This window comes from Strix aluco, chromosome Z, assembly GCF_031877795.1.
Source record: "Strix aluco isolate bStrAlu1 chromosome Z, bStrAlu1.hap1, whole genome shotgun sequence".
Classification (NCBI taxonomy): domain Eukaryota; kingdom Metazoa; phylum Chordata; class Aves; order Strigiformes; family Strigidae; genus Strix; species Strix aluco.
Genome location: NC_133971.1, coordinates 77906802 through 77931581, shown reverse-complemented (window position 1 = coordinate 77931581; position 24780 = coordinate 77906802). Strand labels below are relative to the sequence as shown.

Sequence of the window (24780 nt, the reverse complement as noted above, 5' to 3'; positions counted from 1 at the left end):
TGTGGTCTACTTGGATGAGAATCATAGGAAGTATGTTAGTTTTACTAGGATTTGGGGCATTTTAGAAACAGATGGGATACAATTTATTTCCTTCAGGATTGGAGCACTGTGTAAATTCCCCATTTAAATTCTTTTATAGTGAAAGTATTTGTGGATGTGCTCTACAGTGGAGTTCCTTCAGCAGAACTGAGCGTGGGGTGGCACAAAGCCACGTTTAGACTTTTACATCTGATCTTCCTACTCCACACTCAAAAATGCTCCAGCTGACTTTGCTCCAGTATAATTTTCAGATGTTTCCAACATGTTCAAGGATATTTATTTTTTTTTCCTTGCCTCTTCTTTCAGTTGGGTCATGTCATTTATCAGATCCTTCTGCTGATTAGACTAGTACCAGGCTGAAAAGGGATTCCTGTCAGAACTAAACTAACCATAGAAGTACTATAATTCTGTGAGTAATCCCAGGTAGACTTTAAAATGTTTAAATTGAAGATTTCCTTCTTCCCAGTTTGTCTGAGCTAGCAGACAAGAACTGTGACTGGGAACAGGAGGAATAAGCTAACCCTTTACTCCTTGGGGTCTGGGAGCTGCACAATAGAGGCAAATGAGTTTTTTTTCAGGCAGAGATTTCTTGCTTTTGAGTATCTTCAAAGAACTTGACCTAAGGTTAAGGGCTACAGGATTCTGGTGAAAAAGGAAATGGCAAAACACAAATCATTCTGTTAAAAAGTTCTAGTAAAATGAAATTAAAATACACAGTTGCAGCTTTTGGCAGCAAGATATTAGGTGGTCTGCCAGAGGATGGGCAGTGCTGTGGACAGTCCAGTTAGAAGGGATGTGAGTTCAGCCCAGAGGCAATGAGTCAGGATGCATCATCCTTCTCAAAAGAAAGTGTGCAAATTACAAAGAAGGCGAGTTGAAAACATTCTGTTATTTCAGTGGTCTAGCAGTCTCAGTTAAGCTGATTTGTAACATTCTGGGGAGACGTTATTGCAACCTTTCAATACTTAAATGGGGCTTATAAGAAAGATGGAGAGAGACTTTTTACCAGGACTTGTACTGATAGGACAAGGGGTAATGGCTTTAAACTGAAAGAGGGATAGATTTAGGTTAGATATAAGGAAGAAATTCTTTACTGTGAGGGTGGTGAGACACTGGCACAGGTTGCCCAGAGAAGCTGTGGCTGCCCCCTCCCTGGCAGTGTTCCAGGCCAGGTTGGACGGGGCTTTGAGCAGCCTGGTTCTAGCGGAAGGTGTCCCTGCCCATGGCCGGGGGGTTGGAACTAGATGATCTTTAAGGTCCCTTCCAAACCAAACCATACTGTGATTGTGCGATTCCATGATTCCATCTTATCTGTTTCATTTTAGATGATTCAGTGCTATGTAAATACACAATTGAAAACCCAGAAGAAAAGAGATACACTGTGAAAAACCTATTGTCAAACACAAAATACAAACTAGTGGTTAAAGCATACACGGGTGGAGGAGAGACTCCCATCGTTAACTTTAGATACATCGATACACCATTTAACTGTGAGTATTGGCTGTGGAAAATTTGTCTTCCAGCAGAAGGTGGATGATTTAAAAGGTTAGAGTAATCGTCCTTTCTCAAGGGAAAACATTTAATTCAATTTAATGTGCACTTGAGAGAGGATCCAACTGAGAAACAAAAGTGCGTAACAACAAGGCATTTTTACACTTTTAAGTAGCTGTGATTTTTTATTTTAGAATAAGAATAATCTTACATCCTTATTTAAGTCTTCTATCTTTCTGGGAAATAGCTTGATATATGCACATTTGCATGACTAGTGAGCCCTGTTTGCTAAAATGTGTTGAAGAATTGCATTTGAATTTAACTTGTTTTCTAATATGGGAAAAAATACAGACCTGCGTGCAAATCTGTATGGATTCTTGAACTTCTAATGTTGATTCTTATTGTCATCAGGCTTTAAAGCCATTGCCAAGGTAACTCCTTAATAAGTCAGTAAGAAAGGGTTGTTGGCTTCAGCATTGTAGTTTGCTAACTGGGCAGATTTGATCATCAAAGCAGAAGAGGAAATCACTTGCCTGTAGTTCTGTTCCCTTGAAAATACCACTCAGCAGTTGTGGTTGTGAAACTTATGATCCAAATCAGAGATGCCTAGTTTTGGAAAATTTATTGGGGGTGGAGGTGAAGGGGGAAGGGTAGGAAGGGTGAAGCATTGGCTCATGGGAGGAGACTGCATGCTTCAGACTAACTAGCTTCAGGCTAACTAGCAGAAGAGTGTCTAAACCCTCATGCTACCCTCACAGAGTCAGTTCTGCCTCTTACACCTGTGTTCCAGCTCCCAGGAGCCAGCCTTCTCTTGCGCAGGCACAGACATTTGTACAGCCACACAGGAAATCAAAATAGGGTCTTAATTAATCCAGAAATGATAACAGGAGAATGTCCATTCCCTGCTGTGGTGTGTGGTAGGGACACACAAACTCGCTGGCACAGGACAAAAGGGCGCTGGGCAGGGCAGAGGGAGGGTGAGCACTAACTAGTGCTCCCCATTGCCCTGCTTATTATAGCCTCAACTGTTTGTGAAAAACAGCCCAGGGCTGTGTCTTTCAGCTAGAAGGAAATACTGAGATTCTTGTGTCAGCATAAATCCTAGGAGAGCATGAACACTTGTGCAGTGTCTGTCTTACTGCAGTCCATCCATACTGGAGGTACAGATGTTCCGTCAATGTCTCACGGTAAAAATCTGTCATCCTTGGGGATTTGAAAGAAAACCTAAAACAAATAGTTAGGTGAAGTTAGTGTTGTCTTAACTTTTGGAAATTTACCCTTATAGTTAAGATGCCAACATGAGGGCAACTTAAAATCAATCTAGTAATAATTCAGTTTTGGTCCAAAGATTTGTAGCTGTATCCCAGAACTTCCAGCTAAACTATGTAGCAGCCATAGGCCACACAATTTTACTGCTGAGTTAGTGGCAGCTATTCCATGTGATCTTGCTGTTATTTTTCTCCCAGAAACTCAGGCTATATTGACTTAACAGTGAGAAGTTGCAAACAGATTTTTAAAGTATTTTTCTTTCATAGCAAACATGCTGTACCTTCTAGTCCTGCTAGTGATAGTTCCATCACTAGTAGCAGCTATATGTCGCTGGAAGATGACATGGTAAGTTACAATGCATTTTTCTGTTGTAGACAGAGAACATAACTAGTGCAATTCACAAACCACAGCTGCGTCTTGTTGCTTCCAGCCTTTTGTAAGGCCTCATTCATTTTTTTCCTTTGGCTGTCCAACTGTGTGGATGTTGTAAGTATTTGGCTTGTGGCATTTCTGAGACATTCATCACCTGCTGCTGTTTCTCTACACATCTACGTGTGGCTTCTGCTGGTAGAATATGCTTTGATGAGAGAACAGAAATGTCATTTGTTTTGCTGTCTTATTTCCAGGGTGAAGGAGTGCTGCTGTCCTGTAATACCTAGTCCTAACAAAAGCAAAGTGCTGTCATTCAAAGAGTTTAAGGTAAGATCACTGGAAATCTAGTATTTTTAATTTTTCCATTCTTTGATTAGTAAAGTTTCAGGAAAGTATTTTCTTGTATTGACTACATTTAAAAATGAGTGATGCTTATTATACAGAAATTAACATAATTTAATATCATGTAGTGGAAAATTTTCCTTTTGATATTCCTGTGACTCTGCAGTGATCAATTTATATTCTGCAGTCTGTTACTGCAAAAAGCAAAAGCATAATTGGAGAATAAATGAAATATTTTGATACAATAGGTGATTCTTCCAGTATTAGTCTTCAAAACCCAGCACTGTCTGAACACAACAGACCAGATTTGCTGCAGCCTGTGAACTGTATCTGCCCACTCCTCCTGCCCGACAGAACCCTCTGCAGTAGGGCACAGCAGAGATGCACTTGCTGGCCCTTGGGAGGATGCAGGGGGCTCTGCCAGGTCTGTCTGGGAGGAAAGGATTGGCAAAAGGCCTCAGCTTCTTCTGTAGGCCTTTCAAAGAGGGAGCTACTGCTTCCATGCAGCATGCAAAGGGGCTGCAATACTACAGCATGTCTTTACCCTGGCACACATGGGACTGCTGCCCTTTTTGCTGCTGGTGTTCACTGCACACTAGCACCAGAGGGAGAAGTCTGTGCAACTGGAGAGCCTGTGCTGCTGCCTTCCAGTTGCTAGGGGTTCGGACTAAGAACTACACACATCACAAACCTGGCAAAGACTTTAAAGTAGAGAGACATGGTTCCTTCTTCAAATGTAGTCATATTGAACTTTTACTTTAAAAGGAAATCTGTAAATAAATACTAAACTACAGCTTCCGCTGAACATTCTGTACATACGTTTTCTTTCAAATTCTGTTAATCTGTTTGAAAAATCCAAACTAAAAAAAATTATAAGACAATATTAGAAGTGCTTGAAGTAATCACTCCCTTTCCTTTACTCGGGGCTTTTTTCATTGAGTAATTTTTTTGTTTTATGATTCTATTGTAGATCGGTTCTGAGAAAGAATTGAAAATATGTGACACCATTCCTGACATGCTAGCGGTGGACAGTAAGGCCGGAGCCCAGAAATTACATCTGTGGAGCCAGCTGTCTTCAACAACAACAGAAGATAAGATTGGTGGTCACAACTCTTCCTGGAGTTACCCTAATGAAAATGAAGAGAGAGACTTTATACCCACACCTACACCCCAGACTCATACTTGGTTTGAAAATTTTGCTTATTCTTCTCATCTTGCAGTTGAATCTGACCCCTATCAAATAGAGAGACTACAAGCAAGCAAGCCAGAACTGTCAGTAGTGCTGTACCAGCCACACTACTACTTTGATATTTTTAATGAAGATATTGCCTCAACACCCAGAGAAACAGCTGGCAGAAAGACCAGTCCAAGATACATTTCACAAACAGATGTGCACTGCCTAGGGAGGAGGCTTTGATGTAATCTCCTCCATTGAGTAAGTCCATCCAGTGTTTTGTTACACAATATAAATAAGAATTTCTAAAACCCTGACAACTTTTTTGATGAAGGCTTTCACAAGCCCAGATGCACTACTTCTGTTAACACTGCAAAGCTTTTGCTTCAGGACTAGTTTAAAAATACCAACTTGTGCACAGGAAGGATGCATGCTATGGTTTCATCACAAGTTACAGGCATACAGAAGATTTACAGGCTGTTTTGTGGCCTGTATGATGTAGAAGGTTAGATCACAGCAGTTTCTCATAGCCTGATGCAAAGAACTACTCTATTTTGCAGAGATTAAAAATTTATTCAGAAAGTAGAGGGGCAAGTTAAACAAGCAGGTAGGTTATTGTGCTCAAGGAGTGTATTATTTCACTTGCAGTATTCTGTGGGTGCTTACTATGTCCTCTGGCCAGCTCTAGCTAGCGTGTATTGTGCATGGACCATTACCCAGCTTTGGAGTCTGCCTCAGCCCAGCAACGTGGCGGGTGGGTTGTATTTTTTTTCTCTCAAATGATGTAAGGAATCAACAGGGAAGGGTTACTCAAATTTAGGGTGGCATGTTACTGAAAGATCAGAGGAACTTTTATTTCTCTACGAGTGCTACTGTGTGCACCAAAATCCAATGATTGTCTTGCTTTTACTTCACCTGTCTTCTAACTACACTTGGTGGCTGTAAGAGTGCAGAAAACAGATTTTTATAGTACAGTCCCCTGGTAGTGGGCTGCTGCTCCCATTTCTAGTAACTGGGGCTCCTCACACTTCTGCCTTCTCTGCCTGGAAGAATGACCCTTTACTATCCTAAACAAAATCCTCATTACTAAACAAAGAAATGGGGGGAGTTACATGGAAAGGAACTGTTTATTCCAGCTGGACAACTGTTTGCAGAGGCGTTACCACAGCACAAAAGCACTTCTCAAAAGGGAAAAAAATGAAGCATTCAGCTGATATGTTAAAATGGTTACTCATCTTCCCTCTGTTTAACTAGGTAGTCACACTTCCTAAAAACTAAGCAGCTGCAGACAATGAGTTTTGATACTAGACCACATATGGGTTTTATACTGTTCTTATAGACACTTACAGTGTTGTAATGTCCATGACCTGTGTGCAACAGGAAAACCAGTAAGACCTTGCATAGGCTTTGGCTGAGACAAGCACTGACTGGAAACGGAGGGAGAAGTCTTCAGGCAGGCAAAGGTGAGGTACAACCACACAGATGGCTAACTGTGGTTAGAGGTATCCAGTCGACACACACTGTGGTGTCCATGTGTAGGTCACACAGATTTACTTGATAAGTAGAAAAAAATAATGCACTATAGTTCTTCCTTTCAGCCATCAGACAGTGGAGTAAGGAAACATGGCCGGTCACGTTTAGCTGAACTGCAGTTTGACAGAGAACAGGGAAGTAAGAGAGGATGCTGATGTTATTCAATGAAGATATCCCAGAGAAACTGTTCCTCCCTTTACATTACTCTCCTTTGAGTTACAGTGAATTTGAAAATTTGATACCATAGCATCTTTACAACTTAGAACACTTCTTTCTCCAAAGTGTTTCATCACATCATATGTACTTGCGTAATTTAAATGTTTTACTGCTGGAAAAAAGGCCAATAAACAGAAGGGAGCTGTTTTGCCACTACCAAAATAAAACTTCCTAGCTGTGCATTTCAAAAGAAGGCTTGTTTGTTTAAAAAGATTTGAAAGGTATCCTAAATCAAGAGTTACACATCTAACGAATTCCGATAGAGGTCAGTCAAAAACATCTGACTATTCCATGAAGCATTCTAAATTTCAACATGCTGCAGTTCATCATGCCAGAAGACAGCTGTAACGAAGTGCAAATTCCGACTTTTGAAAAAGCTGCTGTCACTGGGGCTTGGCTGTGGTAATTCAGTCCAGGGAAGGAGGGAAAGGGATATGGCAGGGGGTGATATAGTTGTGCCTTCCCAGTGGTGGGGTGAGACACATTGGCTGGTGGAGAGTTCCTACCTTAGCTCCCTTGGTCTTCCCTAGGGATATCCTGCACTGATGAAACTTCATTATCTGGAAGCAAGGAAACACTTCACTAGGTACCAGATTGCTTGGCGAGGTGATGAGAAGTTAGCTCCTTTCCACCTATAAACCTTTCTGCTTGCTGGCGCTGATGAGTGGTGTTTCATGATACCACCTCTGCTTAATAGCACACAAACAGAGGATTCCAAGGAGGATGATGACTTTGTGCCAGCCACAGAGTACAGTCCAGGCGCTAGACCTAAAGATTAGAAAAGTATTTTTCCATGGGTGGAGAGACATACATAATTTTTATATATTTTTTAAGACATCTGTCTTGCATTAATAGTTGAATGAGTTCAAAACTGTAAACTTCTATCATTTTTCTTGTTTATAATTCAACTTTCACAGCTGTTAAAATGCTAATACTTAAAACTATCACCTAATGAAAAATTATTAGTTCTCAATTATCAGTGTGCTAAACTTTTAAAATAAAAATAGTATACAACCTATTAAAAGAGTCTCCTTCTATGTTCGTAAGACATCCCACAAAGCCTTAATGTAAAATGTATTTCTGACAAGTGCTCGTTTGGAAAGCTTCAGGTTGTTATAGTTAATTAGTAACTTATAAACAAAATTCAACCTATTTCTAGTGCTGAGAGGTACATATCAGACCAGAACAACTGTAAGAAGTTTAAGTACATTTTATTAACAATGCATCCCTTTGATAAGATTATGCTTCAGGAGGCTTTTAATGCCCATTGACATGAACTGTACACACTATACAGAAAAAAAAAAAAAAAACAAAAAACAAAAAAAATCAAGGTGGGCAATACCGTTTTGGGACAAGCCTCCATTTAAATTATACACAGCTCAATGCAATATTCTTACGGAAAATATATAAATACTTTTTATTTCTATGTTACAGGTATACAATATAAATCAGATTTCAATGTCTGTTCAGTGACCTACAAACACTAGAACCTCCAAATATGTAGCAGCGTATTACTAAATAAAAAAAGACCACACAGGACAGGGAGAGTAAGTCTTGAAATTTTCCTTGATCCCTTCCCTCCTCAGAATGATTACTTTAGATAATCTCTTGTAATGCAGTTTCAGGGATGCTGACAGCCCAGTATTGGAACAGTTTTCCAATTAAATATACAAACAGTCTGCCCTTTCCCCCCTTAGACATTGCATCTTGTGCTAAAACAACCTATTCAGTGGCAAAATGGCATGTTACACTTTTTGGCATAAATTACATTTCTCAAATAAAATAGTGTATTTTACAAAGCAACTCAAGCAAAATGTGCAATTTCTGCATGCTGTGGCATTGATGTCCATCTATGTTACAAATAGTCCAAAGAAAATCCACATTCACTCTATCCAGGGAACCAGAATCAGGAGTTAAAAAAAATCCAAGGAGATGGGGAGCTTCTAGCAAAATACAAACATGGTTTCTAGCATGTTCCCAAAGGTCTTTTATAGTTCTCTGGTTTTGTTCTCTCCTAGTATACTTTTAGTAAGTACATGATAATAGAAGTGTAACTTAAAAAAAATTACACGACCTGCTTTCAGCTGGCTTCAGTGAAGCTCCATGTTAACAGGACTTCTGTGCAGCCCTGCCAAGAGGCAAGCAGAAACCTTGGAGACACTCCCAAGCCTGGCAAGAATTCTTCCACCGTGACTGCTCAGCTTGAGCTCACGTTCACTTACAAGGTAACACCAGCTTCCTGCAGTCCAAACAGCCAAATACCAAGACCACAACACAGATGAAGAAGCAGCAACAACAACTCTTTCATCTCTCACTAGGCTTTATTACCTATTTCTCAAACAGCTACCTTTTTCTTCAGGTGCCTAGTAAAGGTGCTATAGGTTTTTTCAGTCTCTCACTGCAAATTAAAACTCAAATTCAAGACCACAACATATGTTTCAAAATGACAAAAAGATGAGCAGAATTCTCACTTCTGCCTTTTTAAATGTTTGTAAGGGCATCTTACCTCAGTGTGCCAAGCTACTGCTCCCTAAACTACTGAATACTTTAGCACTTCATTATGTCTTGGGAAAAAACAACAAAACCAAATGGAAGCACATCTAGGGTAAGTACACCAGGTCAAGTATGAGCTGTCAGATGAGGAAAAAGCACCTACTTCAAGCACAACATGCCAGGGGTCCAACATACAAGTTAGGCACCTCAAACAAAGCCTGACCATTTCCAGCTCCAAGTGATGTCCATGACAGCTGGAAGCATTCAGCACCTCTGAATTTCAGACAGCTGAAAAGGTCTCTCTCTCTAAAAGGACACTCACAGCATCCAACTTTGTCCTCCTCACTCAGTGGAGAGAAACAGGCCCTTGGGGAAGCAACTGGGAGCCCTTTAGTTAGGTCTCTGCCCTTAGGAAAGGGCTATCCCCTTTCTGCTGACTCTAAAAGGAGACTAAGCCAGCCAGCTAATGTAGTAGTCTAAATGCTATTGGTTTCACACCCAGCCTCTCCTTCCCATAAAGGCTTTTGCCTCAGACATGCCTATTTTGTCTCAGCGTGTTGAATCATTCATGAGTCGTCTTTGCCACAGCAACCAAACTGTATTTGTATATAGTGTAAGGGAATACTATATGCTTTAACATTTATTCAACAGTATTGCCAATTGTTTGGATTGGAAAAATACAAAGTGGGTGGTCTGTCAGCTTCCCTTGCAAACCTTTCTAGGGAAAGTGGAAGGATTCTTTATTAGGGTTAATATAAGCACAATTTTTATTTACTACCATTTTCTTTTGAAGTTTTATCATGAAGCAAATAAAACCCCAAAGTAAGAACTTTGAAAGGGATATTTTTAAGAAGAAATCTACAGAATTAGAAATTCACAGTTTATAACTAGGCCAATATAAAATTCCTTCAATAACAGTATCCCTTCATTTGCCAATTAAAATGAAACATTAATGTGAGCTTCATGTAAATATGTAAATTCTAGAAATGTTGTATGTTATGTACAGTACAGACTTTACATCCTTGATGCATACTTGTTGAAATCTCTGACTCTCACACACTTTCAAAAGAAAAATCATGTTTTATAACTGAATTTGCAGCCATAATCTGTACATCAAGTTTCTGTTGTTATGGATCCCCACACAAGCGAGTACTTCAGAACACATAAGCATTTCAAGATGGAGATTCTTTCAGAAGTATATTGACATTGCTTTTGCTTACCTTTTTATAATCACAGGCCTTCCTACGGCACCTTCTACATTAAGTGCTATGGGTTAAACTGGTAACAAATGAACAAAGGTGTTTTTTTTAAATACAGGTGATAAAACTGGTTTATTTTGCTTTAACTGCAGAAAAATAACATGGAGTTGTTTGGTGTAACCCTATCTAGTTATTAAAACAAACCTCTTATACTCTAGCCTAACTGAGGTAGTGTTTGAAACTACTGTATAAGATATGCTAGCCCCATTTTTGGGAAAAACTACATTATTTCCTTTGGAGTTTATACCACTATTTGGTCTACTGTGATTGACATTTTGGTTTTACAGAAGCATTTATTTCTTATGACCAGAGAAGTCCAATAGTTACTGGTGTGGTATGTTTTCAGAGCATTTCAAATATGCCTTGACACACAGATATATTATTTATGTCACTGACCATAGCTGAATCAGTTTCTTTTTGCTCCTTCTTTCAATGGGAACTCACGAAAAGATAATCTTAGGAACTAAATTTGATGACGAGCAGCAACTTACAATCTGCTTTACCAGAATGGTATGCAGTGCACATAACTCAGTGAAGTCCAGCTGCAAAGCAGTGCTTATGTGGCAAGATGAAATTTCCAGTAAGAACAAATAAATTCTGCATTTCACTAGAAATCGTGTTTTACTGTTCACAGGACTACTTAATTGAAATCTCCAGTAGCATAGCTAGTAAGAACAGAGTTATGAGCATCAGGATAAATTTCACTTATCTTCACTTAAGTATTAATCCGTCAATTATAAAAAATGGTAAAAGTGAATGGATAAAAATACGTTCTACTTAGTACAGTCCAGCTGAATTATTCACCTATATCAAAATCAAAGGGTAATCCCTTCTATTACAGGCATTCTAGCAAAGGTGGCCATGCTACTGTATATACACATTTGCATATATTTATATCACCTTTGTATAAAGGCTTCTGAATCTTTAGATTCATGATAAAAGTGACAGGGATTCTTACTTTCTCTTTTTAAGCTTGCACTCATTAATTTAGAAACCTCACTAGTAATATGATAGAGGCAACTATTTCAGTCATTAACAGTCACTGTATCATTTAACATTTGCAACAAGTCTTAAATACCAGTATAAAATTGTAAGTACTGCTGCTCCAAAATTTGGTATTTAAGGCTTTTCACTACAATTATTAGTACTATCTGATGCTTGATCACTTATCCATTGAAAATTCAAATAAACCTTTGTTTTTATAAAAGGCTGTTTCCATGGAACTTGGAAAACACTCATACTATGTCTTCTCACAAAAGCAGCAATGATTAAATGTCTTCAAGTTTAGTTCATACAATATTAATTTATCTGATACAAATCATGCTTTTTGAAGGATTTTAGTTAAGAGTAAGACCAGCATTCATACTATATGAGCATGAGTGTAGAAACTGCAAACACATGCATATCATTCAGGGAAAACAATCTGACTTCAGTATTTTAAGTTTAAATGATTTGTTCTTTTTAAAATCAAACTGTAGTGAAAATCCTTAAACTGGTTCAGATAAGTTATGTGTACGTAAATGTAATGAAATTGGAGGGACTGCTAATAAAATGACTTACAGCTATAGCAATATTAAAATAACTTAAAGGAAACCTCAGATTCACAGAGGCTTTTCTTTCTGTCTGAAGTTACAAACCCCCAAGTAGTGTTATAAACAGTACAAAAAACAACAGAGAAGGGCTAACATTAATCCCCTGGTGTCCACGACTACAGCATGGCTCCCCATTGCTGATGATGGAATGCACCCTCATCTCTGATTCCTCCTATCCAGGGTTTAAAAAGCAAGGCATTGTTCTGCTTCTCTGAACAGAATCAGAAGTCAATCAAAAAAGATGTCTCTGCATGTTGTCCTCTTTTTTTCTTATGATAGAAAATGAAATGAAAACTTGTGGAGGTGTTCAGTGCTCGGCTCTTGCATATACTGGTAATTACTATTATTAAAACTATGGTTATGTTTAATAGATCCCCAAAGGGCTCAAAAGACTAGGGCAGTAACTGGTTGAGTAAGAAAAGGTTTCAGTTCAGTCTTCAGGTACCAGTAGCTTCTGGAACGGTCTAGAAGATGATGCTCCAAGCTTTTTATCCAGTCAGAGGTTGTCTGAGGATTTCAGAAAGTCTGTATGCAATGCACTGTGTGAGACAGAGGTCAGGATTCAGCTGATGGATCGATTATTGGCTGTTTTGGTGGTGTTGCTAAAATAGCCTCTGCTTCTTCATGCATCTAAAAGGAAAAGACAGATGAAGTATTAATGTTGTTAGAGGTTTTACTAGAGACATCACAAAATGGTTTCCTTTAAGACATATCTGAAGGCATCTTTTACTCAGAAGGTGAAACCTGCATCCAGCTGGCACACTTTGGTGCATTCATCACATTTGAACCCTCCACTCACTTGTAAGAACTGTACGTCTTGAAATAGCTCCTGAATGAACCTTCGAGATGGAAGTCGAAATGTACAATGTGCTAACAAGTAGGACACCTCAGAATAAAGGCATATGTCATCAAACGCTTGGGGATACTTCTCCTTAATTCTGAATAACAGAAAAAACAAAATTTTGTAAGTCTTGAACAGATTTCCCTCATATTTTAAAAAACTCTTCTATTAGATTTTGATTGTCATCATTAACAAAGTAGAACTCTTCAGTAACAGGCATTATAAATTCTGGATCTGACGAAGCAAGAAAATCAGAACAGACGGCATTATTTTGTACAAAGAAAGAAATCTGTATTAATGAGATGAAATAGAATATATAATTTGAAAGTTGTACAGAATTGCTGAGATCACCTAGTCTTAGAATAATACATGTAGAAAGAGAACAGTATGTCAAGAGAATTGGCATCCACATGTACAACAGTAATAAAAAATAAGGAATTGCTAATTTAATTACCTGTAAGAATTTTTGAAATCAAAACGAGCATTTCTACATTTTCTTTTAGCAGTTGTACGTCAGTTTCCAATGTCAGTAGCCCAGAAACCTGGGTTCCAACATGGTCCCTGGATTTATAGTCCTATACTTTAACATGTTTTTTTTTTTCTATAAATTAATTCCAGTAGTTGTATACTTGGTCAAAGTAGATTTGTGTTTCTCAAGAAGTTACTTTCATCTTGTTATTCTGCTTATCGGACATATATTATTTGGCACAAATAACAAAAAAGAATTACTGTTGCCTTTTTAAAGATGCAGGATAGACTGGGTATGTGATGAAGTATCACTACAGTTGAATTACTGATTTTAAAAAGACCAGGGAAGAGTAAGAAATTAAAAACAGAGCAAAAATATTAAAAGGAAAATTGTTTGCTTAACTTTTACATTACATTCAACCTTATCTGCTTGACAATTTTTTAGGAAGTCAGAAATAATCACTATCCTAGAGATCTTACAGAATACATACAACTAAATGTTGCTAAAATGCCTGAAATGAATTGAACTTACGTCAGAAGTCCAGTTTCATGGCCCTTAGTTCCTACTGAACTACTCAAATTGATTACTAAACGTAACACTTCTTTCCGCAGAAGTATTCTGCACACTGGTGTATCATCTGGGATTGATTTTACTCCTAGAAGAACAAACAGTACAGAGTTTAAATGGAATAGTCTTTGATTGTGCTCATCTTATGCCATGTAAGCCTGTTTTAGCATTCCATAAACATAAACGCACACTTATATGTACATATTCTGGACTATCAACAAATACTTCCATGGAAATTAAAACTTTAAAAAAAGATACTATTTTCAGGAATTTTAACATAAGATTTTAAAAAGGTAAACTACCATTTCATAAATGGAAAAACCTGTAAGATTCAATTACAGTGCTGTCCCTACACTAAATCATGCTGCAAACTGAGCGAGTGATTACCTTTCTATCAGATGCTGCAGAAGTTATCAGCCAGCTACTTCATAAGAAATTATGATAATTCAAAATGTAAACCTCAAGCCTAAAAACGAAGTGTCTTTCTCTTTACTTATTCAGTAATTTCTAAATTTTTTTTTTTTAGCTATCTTCAGTGTGGAAAAGAGGCAATCAATTTGCTTGTAATGTCAGATACAGAGCTATTTAATAACCTGCAGAAATGCTATAAAGCAAAAGGAGAATTTAAAAGTATGTTCTACCATAGAGGTAGAGGTGATAGATGTGAGGTGATAGATAGAGGTAAGGATGGTGACTGTTTTTAATTCTTGTTCTTTTTTGGTTTTTGGGTTTTTGCTTTTTTAAATAGTGACCATTACTTTGTTGCAGTATGTATAAATGAAATACTATTTTTCCACAATACCTAAAAAACAAGACATATAGTCTCTAATAATCATAAGGCTTTCAAACTTACCTAGTACAAGCTCTGTACTCTTGGTGCTGCTGGCTGAACCATGGGATACTGCATCACTACAGCCTGAAATTCCAGAAAATTTGGAGGAATGCACATCTAAGTGATTGTGTATGGTCTGCCCACACCAGTCAGTATATGGAATGTCTGAAAAATCTGACAAAAACAAGATGTTGCATCTTTGTTATTCACACTTTTCCTCACTTCAAATGCTTTTCTTATTTTTCAACAACGGCAAGCATGCAAGACACTGATGCATTAAGTACTGTGCATATAAACCAGATGGAAACTAGAAGTTGGATTTTGGATAAATCACCCTCAAAATGTCTAAAAAAAAAAAAAAATCACCTTTTTTTGAATCTTAAAATACTTGGGTAAAAATAATCAACTCTTAAGACACTAATGAAAGCCTAAAAACTGTCATCATACATAGAGCTCTTATTGATATATCCATGCTCTATTTTACCTGACATAATAAAGATGCTCTTGCATACCCATATTTTTTTTCTTCATACGGTTATCCCAGGTGTTGCAGAAAGGGCACTCACTTCATCAACAGAAAGATGTGACATGTAAGATTCCTCTGGGAGTCCACAGACTTTGGCATTTTGGATTGAAAGAGATGAATATAAAACCCAAGCTTTTAATTGTTGTGTAGTTAACAGAACCACAGAAAAACGTGTCTGAAGGGACTCCTGGAGATCACCTCAGTTCAATCCCTGGCTCAAAGAAGGGTTCACCTCAAAATGAGATTATGTTACACCGCAAAGAGTGCAACTTATATACACTGGAATTTCTATTCCTACAGCATGTGTTTGTGGCCTCCCATCCTTTGGCTGTGTGCCTCTGACAAGAGCCTGGCTCTGCCACACCTATATTCCCCTTATCCTATTTGAAGACTACAGTTGGGATTTTAGTTGCCACCCTTTCTCAATACAGAACTTTAGCTGAAACTCAGCTCTTGGGGCCACTCCTCACATTTTGTATACCATCCCCCTGGACAACAGTACTCTATCTGTGCTACCACCTGAATGTGTAATACTGTTGTAAGATGGTGGATTCCTAGTAAGCATCCATTGCTGGATTACCTTTTTATGACAGACATGGCAAAAAGGCATGTAACTGCAAGATCTGCAGACAAGGTTAGGAAAAATAATTCTGAATCTGATCTGAATCTCAAAATACGAAGGAAAATTACTAAATCCCAGAAACTTGGGCTCAACTTCTGACTCCTCCGATCTCTTTTGTTTTGTTTTATGGTAGACTTGCTTTGAAGTCAGTTTTCATTAGTTTGACAGCAAGCATCAGTTTTCAGGACATGGATATTAAGTACTAAATAAGGTTTCAAATTTTGTATTTTGATAAGCTCTTAGAAATATTTTAAAAAATGTGCAGGCACCTAGTCACACTAACACCACCAGGAACCAAAAAGCTGGAAATGACCATAGAAATACCACTGGTTGCACAGTGAGTTTACTATAGAGAATTAATTTTAAGGTCAATAGTCTGTAACAAAAAAAAGCCTTACAGATTAATAATTTTTAAAAATTAACAAAATCCAGTATTTTTATTCAGTTTTATCACACTTCCCCACAAGGAACACTAACCTGTACGACTATATGAAGAGTTCACTTTGTTGTTTGGCTGATAACCCAGTATTTCAATACAGACACAGTAAAGGCAGTTCTCATCTGTGTGCTCCTGTAGGCCCGTATCCTCTGTATTTTCTAAAAACTGTGAGGCATCTGAACGGCTGGTATTCATTATTTCTGTGAGACTGATCTGTTGTCGGAGCATCTGAAAAGGACTTTTGACAACATCACTGGTACCTGATGGAAGACCTATAGATAAGCAATTAGACATGAGAAAAACCCAAAATCAAGTAACCAACATTATTTCAATTAAATTTCACCTTTTAAGCATTTTAGGGCTGGGGAAGATGTGTGTATTAAGATCTAGAAACTTTGTTTTGAGTGGTTAAGCTCCCAATATCATTAGCATTTGGGAAACAGGCATCACATTTTAGTCCTGGCTTATCATATATAACAAAACATTGCAAAGGACAAAATTCAACCTCTAAACACACACACTCTACACACATACTTTAAGAAGATATGTGGTAAATCCTGACATCATATCAACATCATTAACAGTAATACAACTATAGTAATAACACTGATGTATTACAAATTTTCAGTGTCAAACAAGATTAGTACAATACACCATATGTTTAAATGACACATGCATCAGTGAACACAGAAACACCATTTAAAACACTGTAACTTAGCGCCTGTAATAGGAAGAAACTAGACTCAACAGTGCAGAAACAAGATGAAGACACTTTAGTGACATGCTCTTCCCTGGGTGGAAAATACCAACAAATACAATTTTGAACAAAAGTTACTTTACATTGAAACTTAGTAAACTAAAGAAACACACTTTCAGGAAAATCTGTTTTATGTATTACATTAACAACACAGAAGAAAAAAAAAAATCAGTAAGGTGTATCTATTTGGATGTTCAAAGTGCTTGTAATAAAGTTCCAGTTAACTTTAGTTCCAGTTAACAGCTATCTTATATTACTTTAGGAGCAGTTTCAAATCTTTTTTTTAGTTGTCCTACTGAAAAGGCATACTGACACCCTACAGATTTCTGACTACTCTGGAGTAAAAAGAAAGTGCATTCCAGAACAAGCCAGGCATTATGGAGCACTTGCAAGTCTCTTGTACTATGTGCCATCACTTCTGCTGATGAGCTGTCATGGCAACATCACAGAAAGAGAAAATTTACTTTCTGAAATACATACCTAATACCTTTATTGGTTCTTATAAATTCATGTGTAATCAAAGGGAAGTCAAAATGTAACAGCTTAATATGTGGCATACATATTTTATCTTAGCTTAAATTTTGCTACTTTCTTTAATACTTTTCCTACTTTCTTTAATACAGTCTTTGATTAGCATTAGCTCATATTATAATCAAAGACATGTAGACTTCTTCCTCCATTTGTAAGAGTAGGACCAAGCTCATGTTGCTTTGAAGCAATACCACATTATCTCAAACTAAATAAACAGGGAATTAATGGCCTGCTATCCTGAATCCAGAACACAGCTCTCAACAGCTACAAATAGCCTTTTCTGTGAAGAAAAATTAACAAATAAACCCCATACCACCGGATGAACAAATAAACAACAGAAAGGTAGGGGAGAAGAACAAAAACAGTACCGCCTGCATCAGGTGCAAAGACTCTAGCTCCACGGTCATCAAATGGAGGTGTGGTTTTCTTCTGGAAATACGGAGTTTCCTTTACCTGGAATATTCATGTGAAAATTAAAATTAGCACAGTTGATAATAATATACAAAGGACAAATAGATTTATGAGGAAATAAAATGTTGTCCATTTTTTACTTCAGGAAAAAGATCTAATTAGAAGAGGAAATTAAGAATGGGCTCCCGAGTATTAAAGAAAAGTCAACGAGAAAAACATGCATTTGTGAATGAACACTTATTAAGAAGGTTTATGAACAGTCAGTGAATGTTAAAACAGTGGTGACAGGCTGTAAGGAAATCAGGGACCCAGAAGTGGCTTTTAATGATCTGTCCATGATCACTCTACACCACTTGAGATCTTGGGAGGGCAGTGCAAAAACACCCAGGACATCTAAAGTGTTGCCTGTAAAATGACACAGAGTTGAGATGTGTCTCAACTCTACAAAAAGAGTTGAGAGAAGAAATGAGGCAACATAACAAAGACTGTGAAGGAGAAAGAAAAAGCAGTTATTTCGTAAGGGGGAACAGAAGCAGGTATGATGGAAAATCCTGCCTTTGCTCTAGCTTTAGTAATTTTTTGAGATTAGTAAGAAAGTAATTTAGGTTTGAAATGCAAAGACTAAGTATACTAAAGGTAAGGAAGTCCACTGATTTAACTCTGACACAGACCATGTCCTCTTTTGAATAATTAAGTAACAGAATATTAAACCCTGTGATGCATCAGTTTGCTAGATGGAAATGTTTCTTAACCAACTAAAAAGAGCAAGGCAATTGATAAGACATTTAAAACAGCCTGTTTTAACTTAAATATATTTTCTGTGAGATTAAGGAAAGACAATATAATTTAATGCTATGATGATATATATACACAAATAAATGGGTATTTAATCAAGATCACAGTAGCCGGAAGTTAACTGTGCAATTATGCACATCATTTACTGCTGACTATCAATAGCCAGCTAGAGGTATTAACAAACGTCCACATACTATGCTAACTTTAGTATAAAAGCTAGCTGTCAACTAAAAATCTTACAACAGCATATTTATGCTACCATTGTTTAACACTCTAACCTAGTCTGCGTCTTCCTTGCCTAAGAATACAATACAGACTAGTGATTTTCTGTATACGGGGTTAGGAAAGAAACTCTTGTTCTCCAAAATGCATTCCTTTAAAGTACCACATATGCTTTTCCTCATTTCTCTAGATCTAATCTATTCTGATGAAAATGCAACAGTTGACTACCTTTCAGTATGAAAATGCAAATGAACCCACTATGTTATCACATACATACCTGAAATATTTCATTGATATCCACTGGCAGAGCAAGGCCAATGTAATCATCAGAGCTACCATATGTAGCATTAGAAACCATGGAGCGAACTGAAGAGGAACGCTGAAGTGTGTTTTGGTTAATAGGACTTAATAAATCTTCTTTATCTAATGAAGCATAACTTAAAGCTTTCATGAACCTGTAACATTGAAATAATAAATCACAATCTTGGTAAATCTCTCATTCTAGCACATTAAAAGTAAGAACGACTGCTGACACAGACTATCCTCATCTTCCCATTGTAGAACCAAGAGCTTCTTACTCTGTCAAACTACAGCTATAGGCTTACTACTTTTTTCTGTTTCATGTTGTATTGCATGGTTTGGCTGTTCCTCAGGTAAAAATTTTTTCTTTGGAAGTCCTGGGACAGGGACTTGAAAGACAGCAGGATGGAACTTCTGCTGGAGGGGCTGTCAACCCTGCAAAACCACCAATTTTCTCCAACTTACCAGGCTTCAAAGTTTTACAGCCCAGATGTGTTCAGTAAAGATTCAGGCTTTTGAATTGTTAACTGCCTCATTTTGAAATGTACCTACTAACTGAACATACCTTCCCTGGATATTCACAAACTCCAAGCTGAGCAGGCACATGCCTGCAAACACAAAACTTGAGCCTACCAGGTACCAGTGATGCAAGCAAGGAACATTTTTTTCCTGTACTCTAAAGGAGCCACCCATTAGTTCACCAAAGCATGGAGGAAGAATTTGTTCAACATGAATGCACAAAGAACAAATCTGAACCTAGGCAACAAGCAGTGCTGACTGTGACAAGCAGCCTAAGGAACAAAGAAAGAATTAAGTTGGGAAAATAAGACAGGAGAGAGGAGACTGGAGAACAACTCCTCAGTGCTGCTAAGACTCCTGATGATGGAAATTTTACATTTGGACATCTGTCATTTTACTTCTCATTGAAGATAAAAACCTATTAATGTTTTCTGCTAATCAACTTATGTAGATGGTCTGTATGCAGTGGATTAAAGCTTCCGAGTAAAAAGAGACACATCTCAGGAACAGTAAATTTTAATTATGTTACTCCAAATTATTATACATTAAGAGGAAAAGTAGAGTAAACATTTGATTTCTTGACTTTCTGCCTTAGAAATAATTTTCTATCATTTTTTGGTTTAGATGATTAATGATTTTAGATTATTTAGATGATATTTTGTGATTTTGATGATTTTTTGATGGGCAATTAAAATGTCTGCTTATCCCTAACAGTTAACAGATTTATACTGAGATTAAATTAAATTATCAAGGTTTGACTATGTACGGTTCAAGACATTATTATGTGATGGGAATGTGCAGAACACAAATCATATGCTATCAATAGTTTTCTTGCTACTAATTCTGACCAATGCTAATGACAGTAGCAGTGGACTTAAAATAAAAGTCAAGCCATACTTCATGAGAGAAAATGGCCTCAAGTTGCACCAGGGAAGGTTTAGATTGGATATTTGGAAAAGTTTCACTGAAAGGGTTATCAAGCATTGGAACCAGCTGCCCAGGGAAGTGGCTGAGTCACCATCCCTGGAGGTATTTAACAGACATGCAGATGCAGCACTTAAGGACATGGTTTAGTGGTGGACTTGGCAGTGTTAGGTTTATGGCTGGACTTGATATTAAAGGTCTTTTCCAACCTAAATGATTCTGTGATTCTAAAAGCCCCAGAATTACCAGTTGCAAAGCATGTCTACAGGTGGTAAGGTGAGAGCCATGATCAGGATTTAAGACATGCACATTAACATTTTTGGTCTTTAAAGACAAAGGTGGAAAATTCAGCCCCACAAAATAGTTTATGCAAAGAAATAAGCTTTTCAACCTTTTGAACAAAACAAACTAGAAACATCACAAAAATCAATTTAAAGCTGCTAGTTGCTACGAACACATGCATTTGTCAATGAGGCATGAATCAAAGAAATTTTTCTGAAGACTAACAGAAAAATAGCCTTGGCAGACAAAAAAGACAGAATATTTCTTTCCAATTTATTACTTAGCAGTTAAGGACAATATTCAGCTGGAAATTATAACATGCTCTGAAATTAAAAGGACCACAATTGTTCAGTGCAGACACTCAGCTGTAATGAGTAAGAAAAACACATATACTAGTTACATCATAGTCTTTCCAATCAATTTTATTAGTAACCAACACAATCTGACAATCTCTTGTAAGATGCATGTCTGCAACATTTTAACCTTCTCGAAAATACGACCACTCCAGCCATTTCAGTTCAATGTTAAACAGGTCCGCTCAAATCCTTGAGCCCAACCACTAATACAAGAGATCATGAACAGCTAAGCACTAGGAATACAGTTAGTATTACATTGCATACAGAGTCACCAGATGAAAGTCCACTGCAACAAGGCTGCTTTGCATATCAAGGGCATGACTGCAAGGAATAGTACACTAGTATACCCACAACAGAACCTGTACTGCCACTGAAATGACACATTAGCACAGGAAGCCAGTGACAGAGCAAGGAACCGCACTTCTGATTTCCAGGAGTGCATGGTAACTACTGAATTATCCTTAATTTAATCGGCACACTCAGTCTAGTTCTAACTTAATTGAACAAAGGGAACAAAACTTATCTTTTATAGCTTCTTTGCAGAATCATGTGAAAATATAAACAAAAATGCATAGTAACAAACAGGCACTATATACACACTCAACTGGGTATGTGGAGTGGAGTTCAGGGACCGGGCATTTACTGTCCTGGGCAGTAAGCAGATATGTACTGGTAGCTTCTCCCCTTTCTCTCACCTGAGAGAGGGTATTTAGGTAAGAACAGAAAGTGTCTCTTCCCTTTCAATAGTAATGAGAAAATCCAATGCACTAGCTAAAGATGATTTGAAAGGGAAAGCTTGGTAGTAGAGCTTCTAGGAGAAAGTTGTTAAACACTGACTGTAGCTACTGGGAACAGTGTCAATGTCATGAGCTAGATACCTTACATAACTATCCAATTAGTCTTCAGAACATCTAATATTACCCAAAAATAAAGAGGTGACTCTGCCACCTAAAAATAAACGCTATGAGTAAAATCTTTGCTCTGTTGTAGCGAAAAGCCAAACTCACATTCCTATCAATGGTATCAGTACCTCATCACTGTCCTCAATGCCACAGTGAACACAAATATAGCATATTTGCTATATTTATCCCTGTCCTAAAACCTCACCAAGTGACATAAAGAAAATCCTCTTCTGAAATATAGTTCTGACTACATGGGCAATTGGGTGTGATTACAACTTCAGTAATGTTAGCAGTGTAATTGCCTTTAAATACTAAAAAAGTGAAACAGGAAGCAAATGTGATAGAAGGAAGTATTTCCCTTTGTCCCTAACACCATTAAAGGCACTGAGCACAGCTATGAAAGCTGCGCTTCCCTGACAGTACTTAGAAAGTTGAGAATGCTCATTCTATTATTTTATTCTCCTAATATTGATACTGCTTTCATCGATGTTATGAATCATCCCGCAACAACTGTCACTTTTAGGTGAAGTTGGAAAAAAAATTAGAAAGATACTTTTCTTATTTAATTGCTCTTACAGCTTTGAAGTAAGAAATGAGCACATAATAATCTCTTACCGGCTTGGGGTTAGCCGAGAATCCAGGCTGCCAGACTTCATGGTGATAGTGTCAGTAAACAGCACATCCTTTGCTGGAGATGCTAGGGCTTCTGAGTGAGACAGTGAAGGATGCATCCTCTGCTGTTGTAAGCGTTTTAGTGTAGCATAGCCAAAGGCATCTCGAGAACTTGTGTAGCTAAAATTATAGTCAGCAAGACTTTTTATCATAGCAAGAGAAGGAGCTTTAAGAGACTGGGCTCTTCGGGGAAGTGTATGAGAGGACCCTGGTGGTACCAGGGATACAGAGTTGGATTTTGAGAGAGGCAGGTGGTTAGACTGTGGTGTTGAACAGTGACTTGGTTTGACTGTTTTTGTGCTTACCACAGTACTCAAACTTCCGCAGTCAGTATCTACATTTGTAGTGTCCACACCTACGGTCTCTCTTGAAGGGCTAGAGCTCATTGAGCTTATGCCACTTGTTGTGGTATCTGTATTAAAGCTTAAGCTACGACTCTTGAAATGTGTTTGTGTAGTACCATCTCCTATTAGCCTTTCTCTACTTGTGTTTTCCCGGTGAATTTCATTTCCAAGACCTTTTGGCAGCTTCAGATCATTTTCTCCAATACTTGGGGTACTATCTGTATCTTCCATGTGCTTACTTCCAACAAAAGAAGTTTCTAATCGTAAAGTCTGGATTTTAGGAACTCTGAAAACAGGGTTGAATTCTTCCACAGCAGGAAAGTCTATGCTACTGGAAGGTTCTGTTACTGTACGATTTCGTCTCAGGCCTGATTTACTGTCAGATGATGTCAGCTTTCCTCCTTTTGGATCACTGCTACTTCTGTGTTTTTTATTAGGTAGAGTAAGAGAGTTTAGAATGCGATTTTTCACAAGTCTACTAGAGGAAAAGAAAGGAAAGGGACTACGGTCTTTATCCTTTGAAGGCCCAGGTCTGTCATAAAATATTTGTTCTGCATCTTCAGTAATATTTAGGAAGAACGTACTAGTGGAAGTACTACCAAAACGGTCATCCTCCATGATGAACATGCCTGAAATTATATGAGACTCTGTCACTGAAAATGGACATTTCTTCAAAGTATATAAACTATGTTGCAAAAAAGTAAACAATTCTATAGAAGTCAAAGTAGGACACTATGCAATTTACTGTAATTTTAATTAAAGATTTTTTTTCTTGACAACTAGTAGTGTAAATTAAGTACCTTGAAGAGTACCTGAGCTGAAGGTCTCACTGCTTCAAAAGAAAAGCCAGACTACCTTATTCAGTGCAAATATCCAGTTACTAGGATTACAACCAACACACTCCTTTCGTGGTATCTAAATATTGTGTATTTCCAGATTTAAATTCCAAATAACCATAGCAAAATTAAAATGTATTAGATGCTCATAATATACAAGAATTTAAATACAGAAATACTCTGTGTGTGTGTATACACACAGAATATATGTATTTATATTCTAGAATATTCCTTTGAGGACAACCAAGTAGATGTATCTTTATACCCAAGCATGGAGATTTCTGCAGGGTATTACAGCAAGCTGCCATGACTTGACATAAAAACTAGTAACTTACCCTGATGTTAAACTTTTACTCCTACACCAAATGTAAACCTAAGACACTCTTCTCTGTCCTCGCACTTGTCTACATCTCTCTGAATGCACATAACTGTCCCCTCGCTTGCACTCTTATTTCCTGCAATAACACCTTGATACAATTTGCCTGCACCTTGTCCTGCCAAAAAGTTGGTAAGAACGCCAAAATGCTGTTTTGTGGTGGGTTTTTTTGTTTTGTTGTTACTTACTTGAAGGAGCAGATTCACTTTCACTGTTATGCCTAGAACTGGTGGACTCAGAGTTCAAGCTAAGAGTGCTGGGTATAGAAGAAAGTTCATTGCAGAGCTGCTCCATGTCATCAGGGACCACTGGCCAAGGCTGTCTACGACTGTGTCTCACTGCATCCCAGTTGTGATGCTTCAAAATGTCACATCCTTGTTTAGTTTTGGCTATTAGACCAAGCACGTAGACACAGGTTCTGTATTTAATGTATATATAGAAAAAAGAGCAACAATAATAGCGTCTAATTTAACTAAA

At 37.6% G+C, this 24780-nt stretch overlaps 2 protein-coding genes across 10 annotated transcripts in view; one reads left to right on the top strand and one right to left on the bottom strand.

The window, feature by feature from the left end:
- OSMR (oncostatin M receptor) overlaps positions 1 to 7460 on the top strand; it is a 36884-nt gene extending 29424 nt beyond the window's left edge. For all 4 annotated transcript variants that reach the window (XM_074813294.1, XM_074813295.1, XM_074813296.1 and 1 more), the window contains 4 exons: positions 1365 to 1529; positions 3066 to 3144; positions 3426 to 3498; positions 4484 to 7460. In XM_074813294.1, the coding sequence (XP_074669395.1) occupies positions 1365 to 1529; positions 3066 to 3144; positions 3426 to 3498; positions 4484 to 4930 (764 nt within the window). In that variant the 3' untranslated portion in view covers positions 4931 to 7460. The remainder of the gene's footprint in view (positions 1 to 1364; positions 1530 to 3065; positions 3145 to 3425; positions 3499 to 4483) is intronic.
- The window catches only part of RICTOR (RPTOR independent companion of MTOR complex 2), a 101881-nt gene continuing 78787 nt past the window's right edge, over positions 1687 to 24780 (bottom strand). For 2 of the 6 annotated variants that reach the window (XR_012621730.1, XR_012621734.1), the window contains 10 exons: positions 24492 to 24721; positions 22691 to 23720; positions 19070 to 19247; positions 17733 to 17817; positions 16115 to 16348; positions 14511 to 14663; positions 13622 to 13745; positions 12580 to 12718; positions 10150 to 12410; positions 5796 to 7204 (listed from right to left, as the gene is read on the bottom strand). Coding sequence is in view for 1 of the 6 variants with exons in the window: in XM_074813291.1 (XP_074669392.1) it covers positions 12336 to 12410; positions 12580 to 12718; positions 13622 to 13745; positions 14511 to 14663; positions 16115 to 16348; positions 17733 to 17817; positions 19070 to 19247; positions 22691 to 23720; positions 24492 to 24721 (2248 nt within the window). In the remaining 5 variants the exon portion in view is untranslated. Of the gene's footprint in view, positions 2755 to 3079; positions 3461 to 5795; positions 7205 to 7631; positions 12411 to 12579; positions 12719 to 13621; positions 13746 to 14510; positions 14664 to 16114; positions 16349 to 17732; positions 17818 to 19069; positions 19248 to 22690; positions 23721 to 24491; positions 24722 to 24780 lie in introns of those variants that run through there. The other 4 variants (XR_012621731.1, XR_012621732.1, XR_012621733.1 and 1 more) reach the window with 4 other exon arrangements.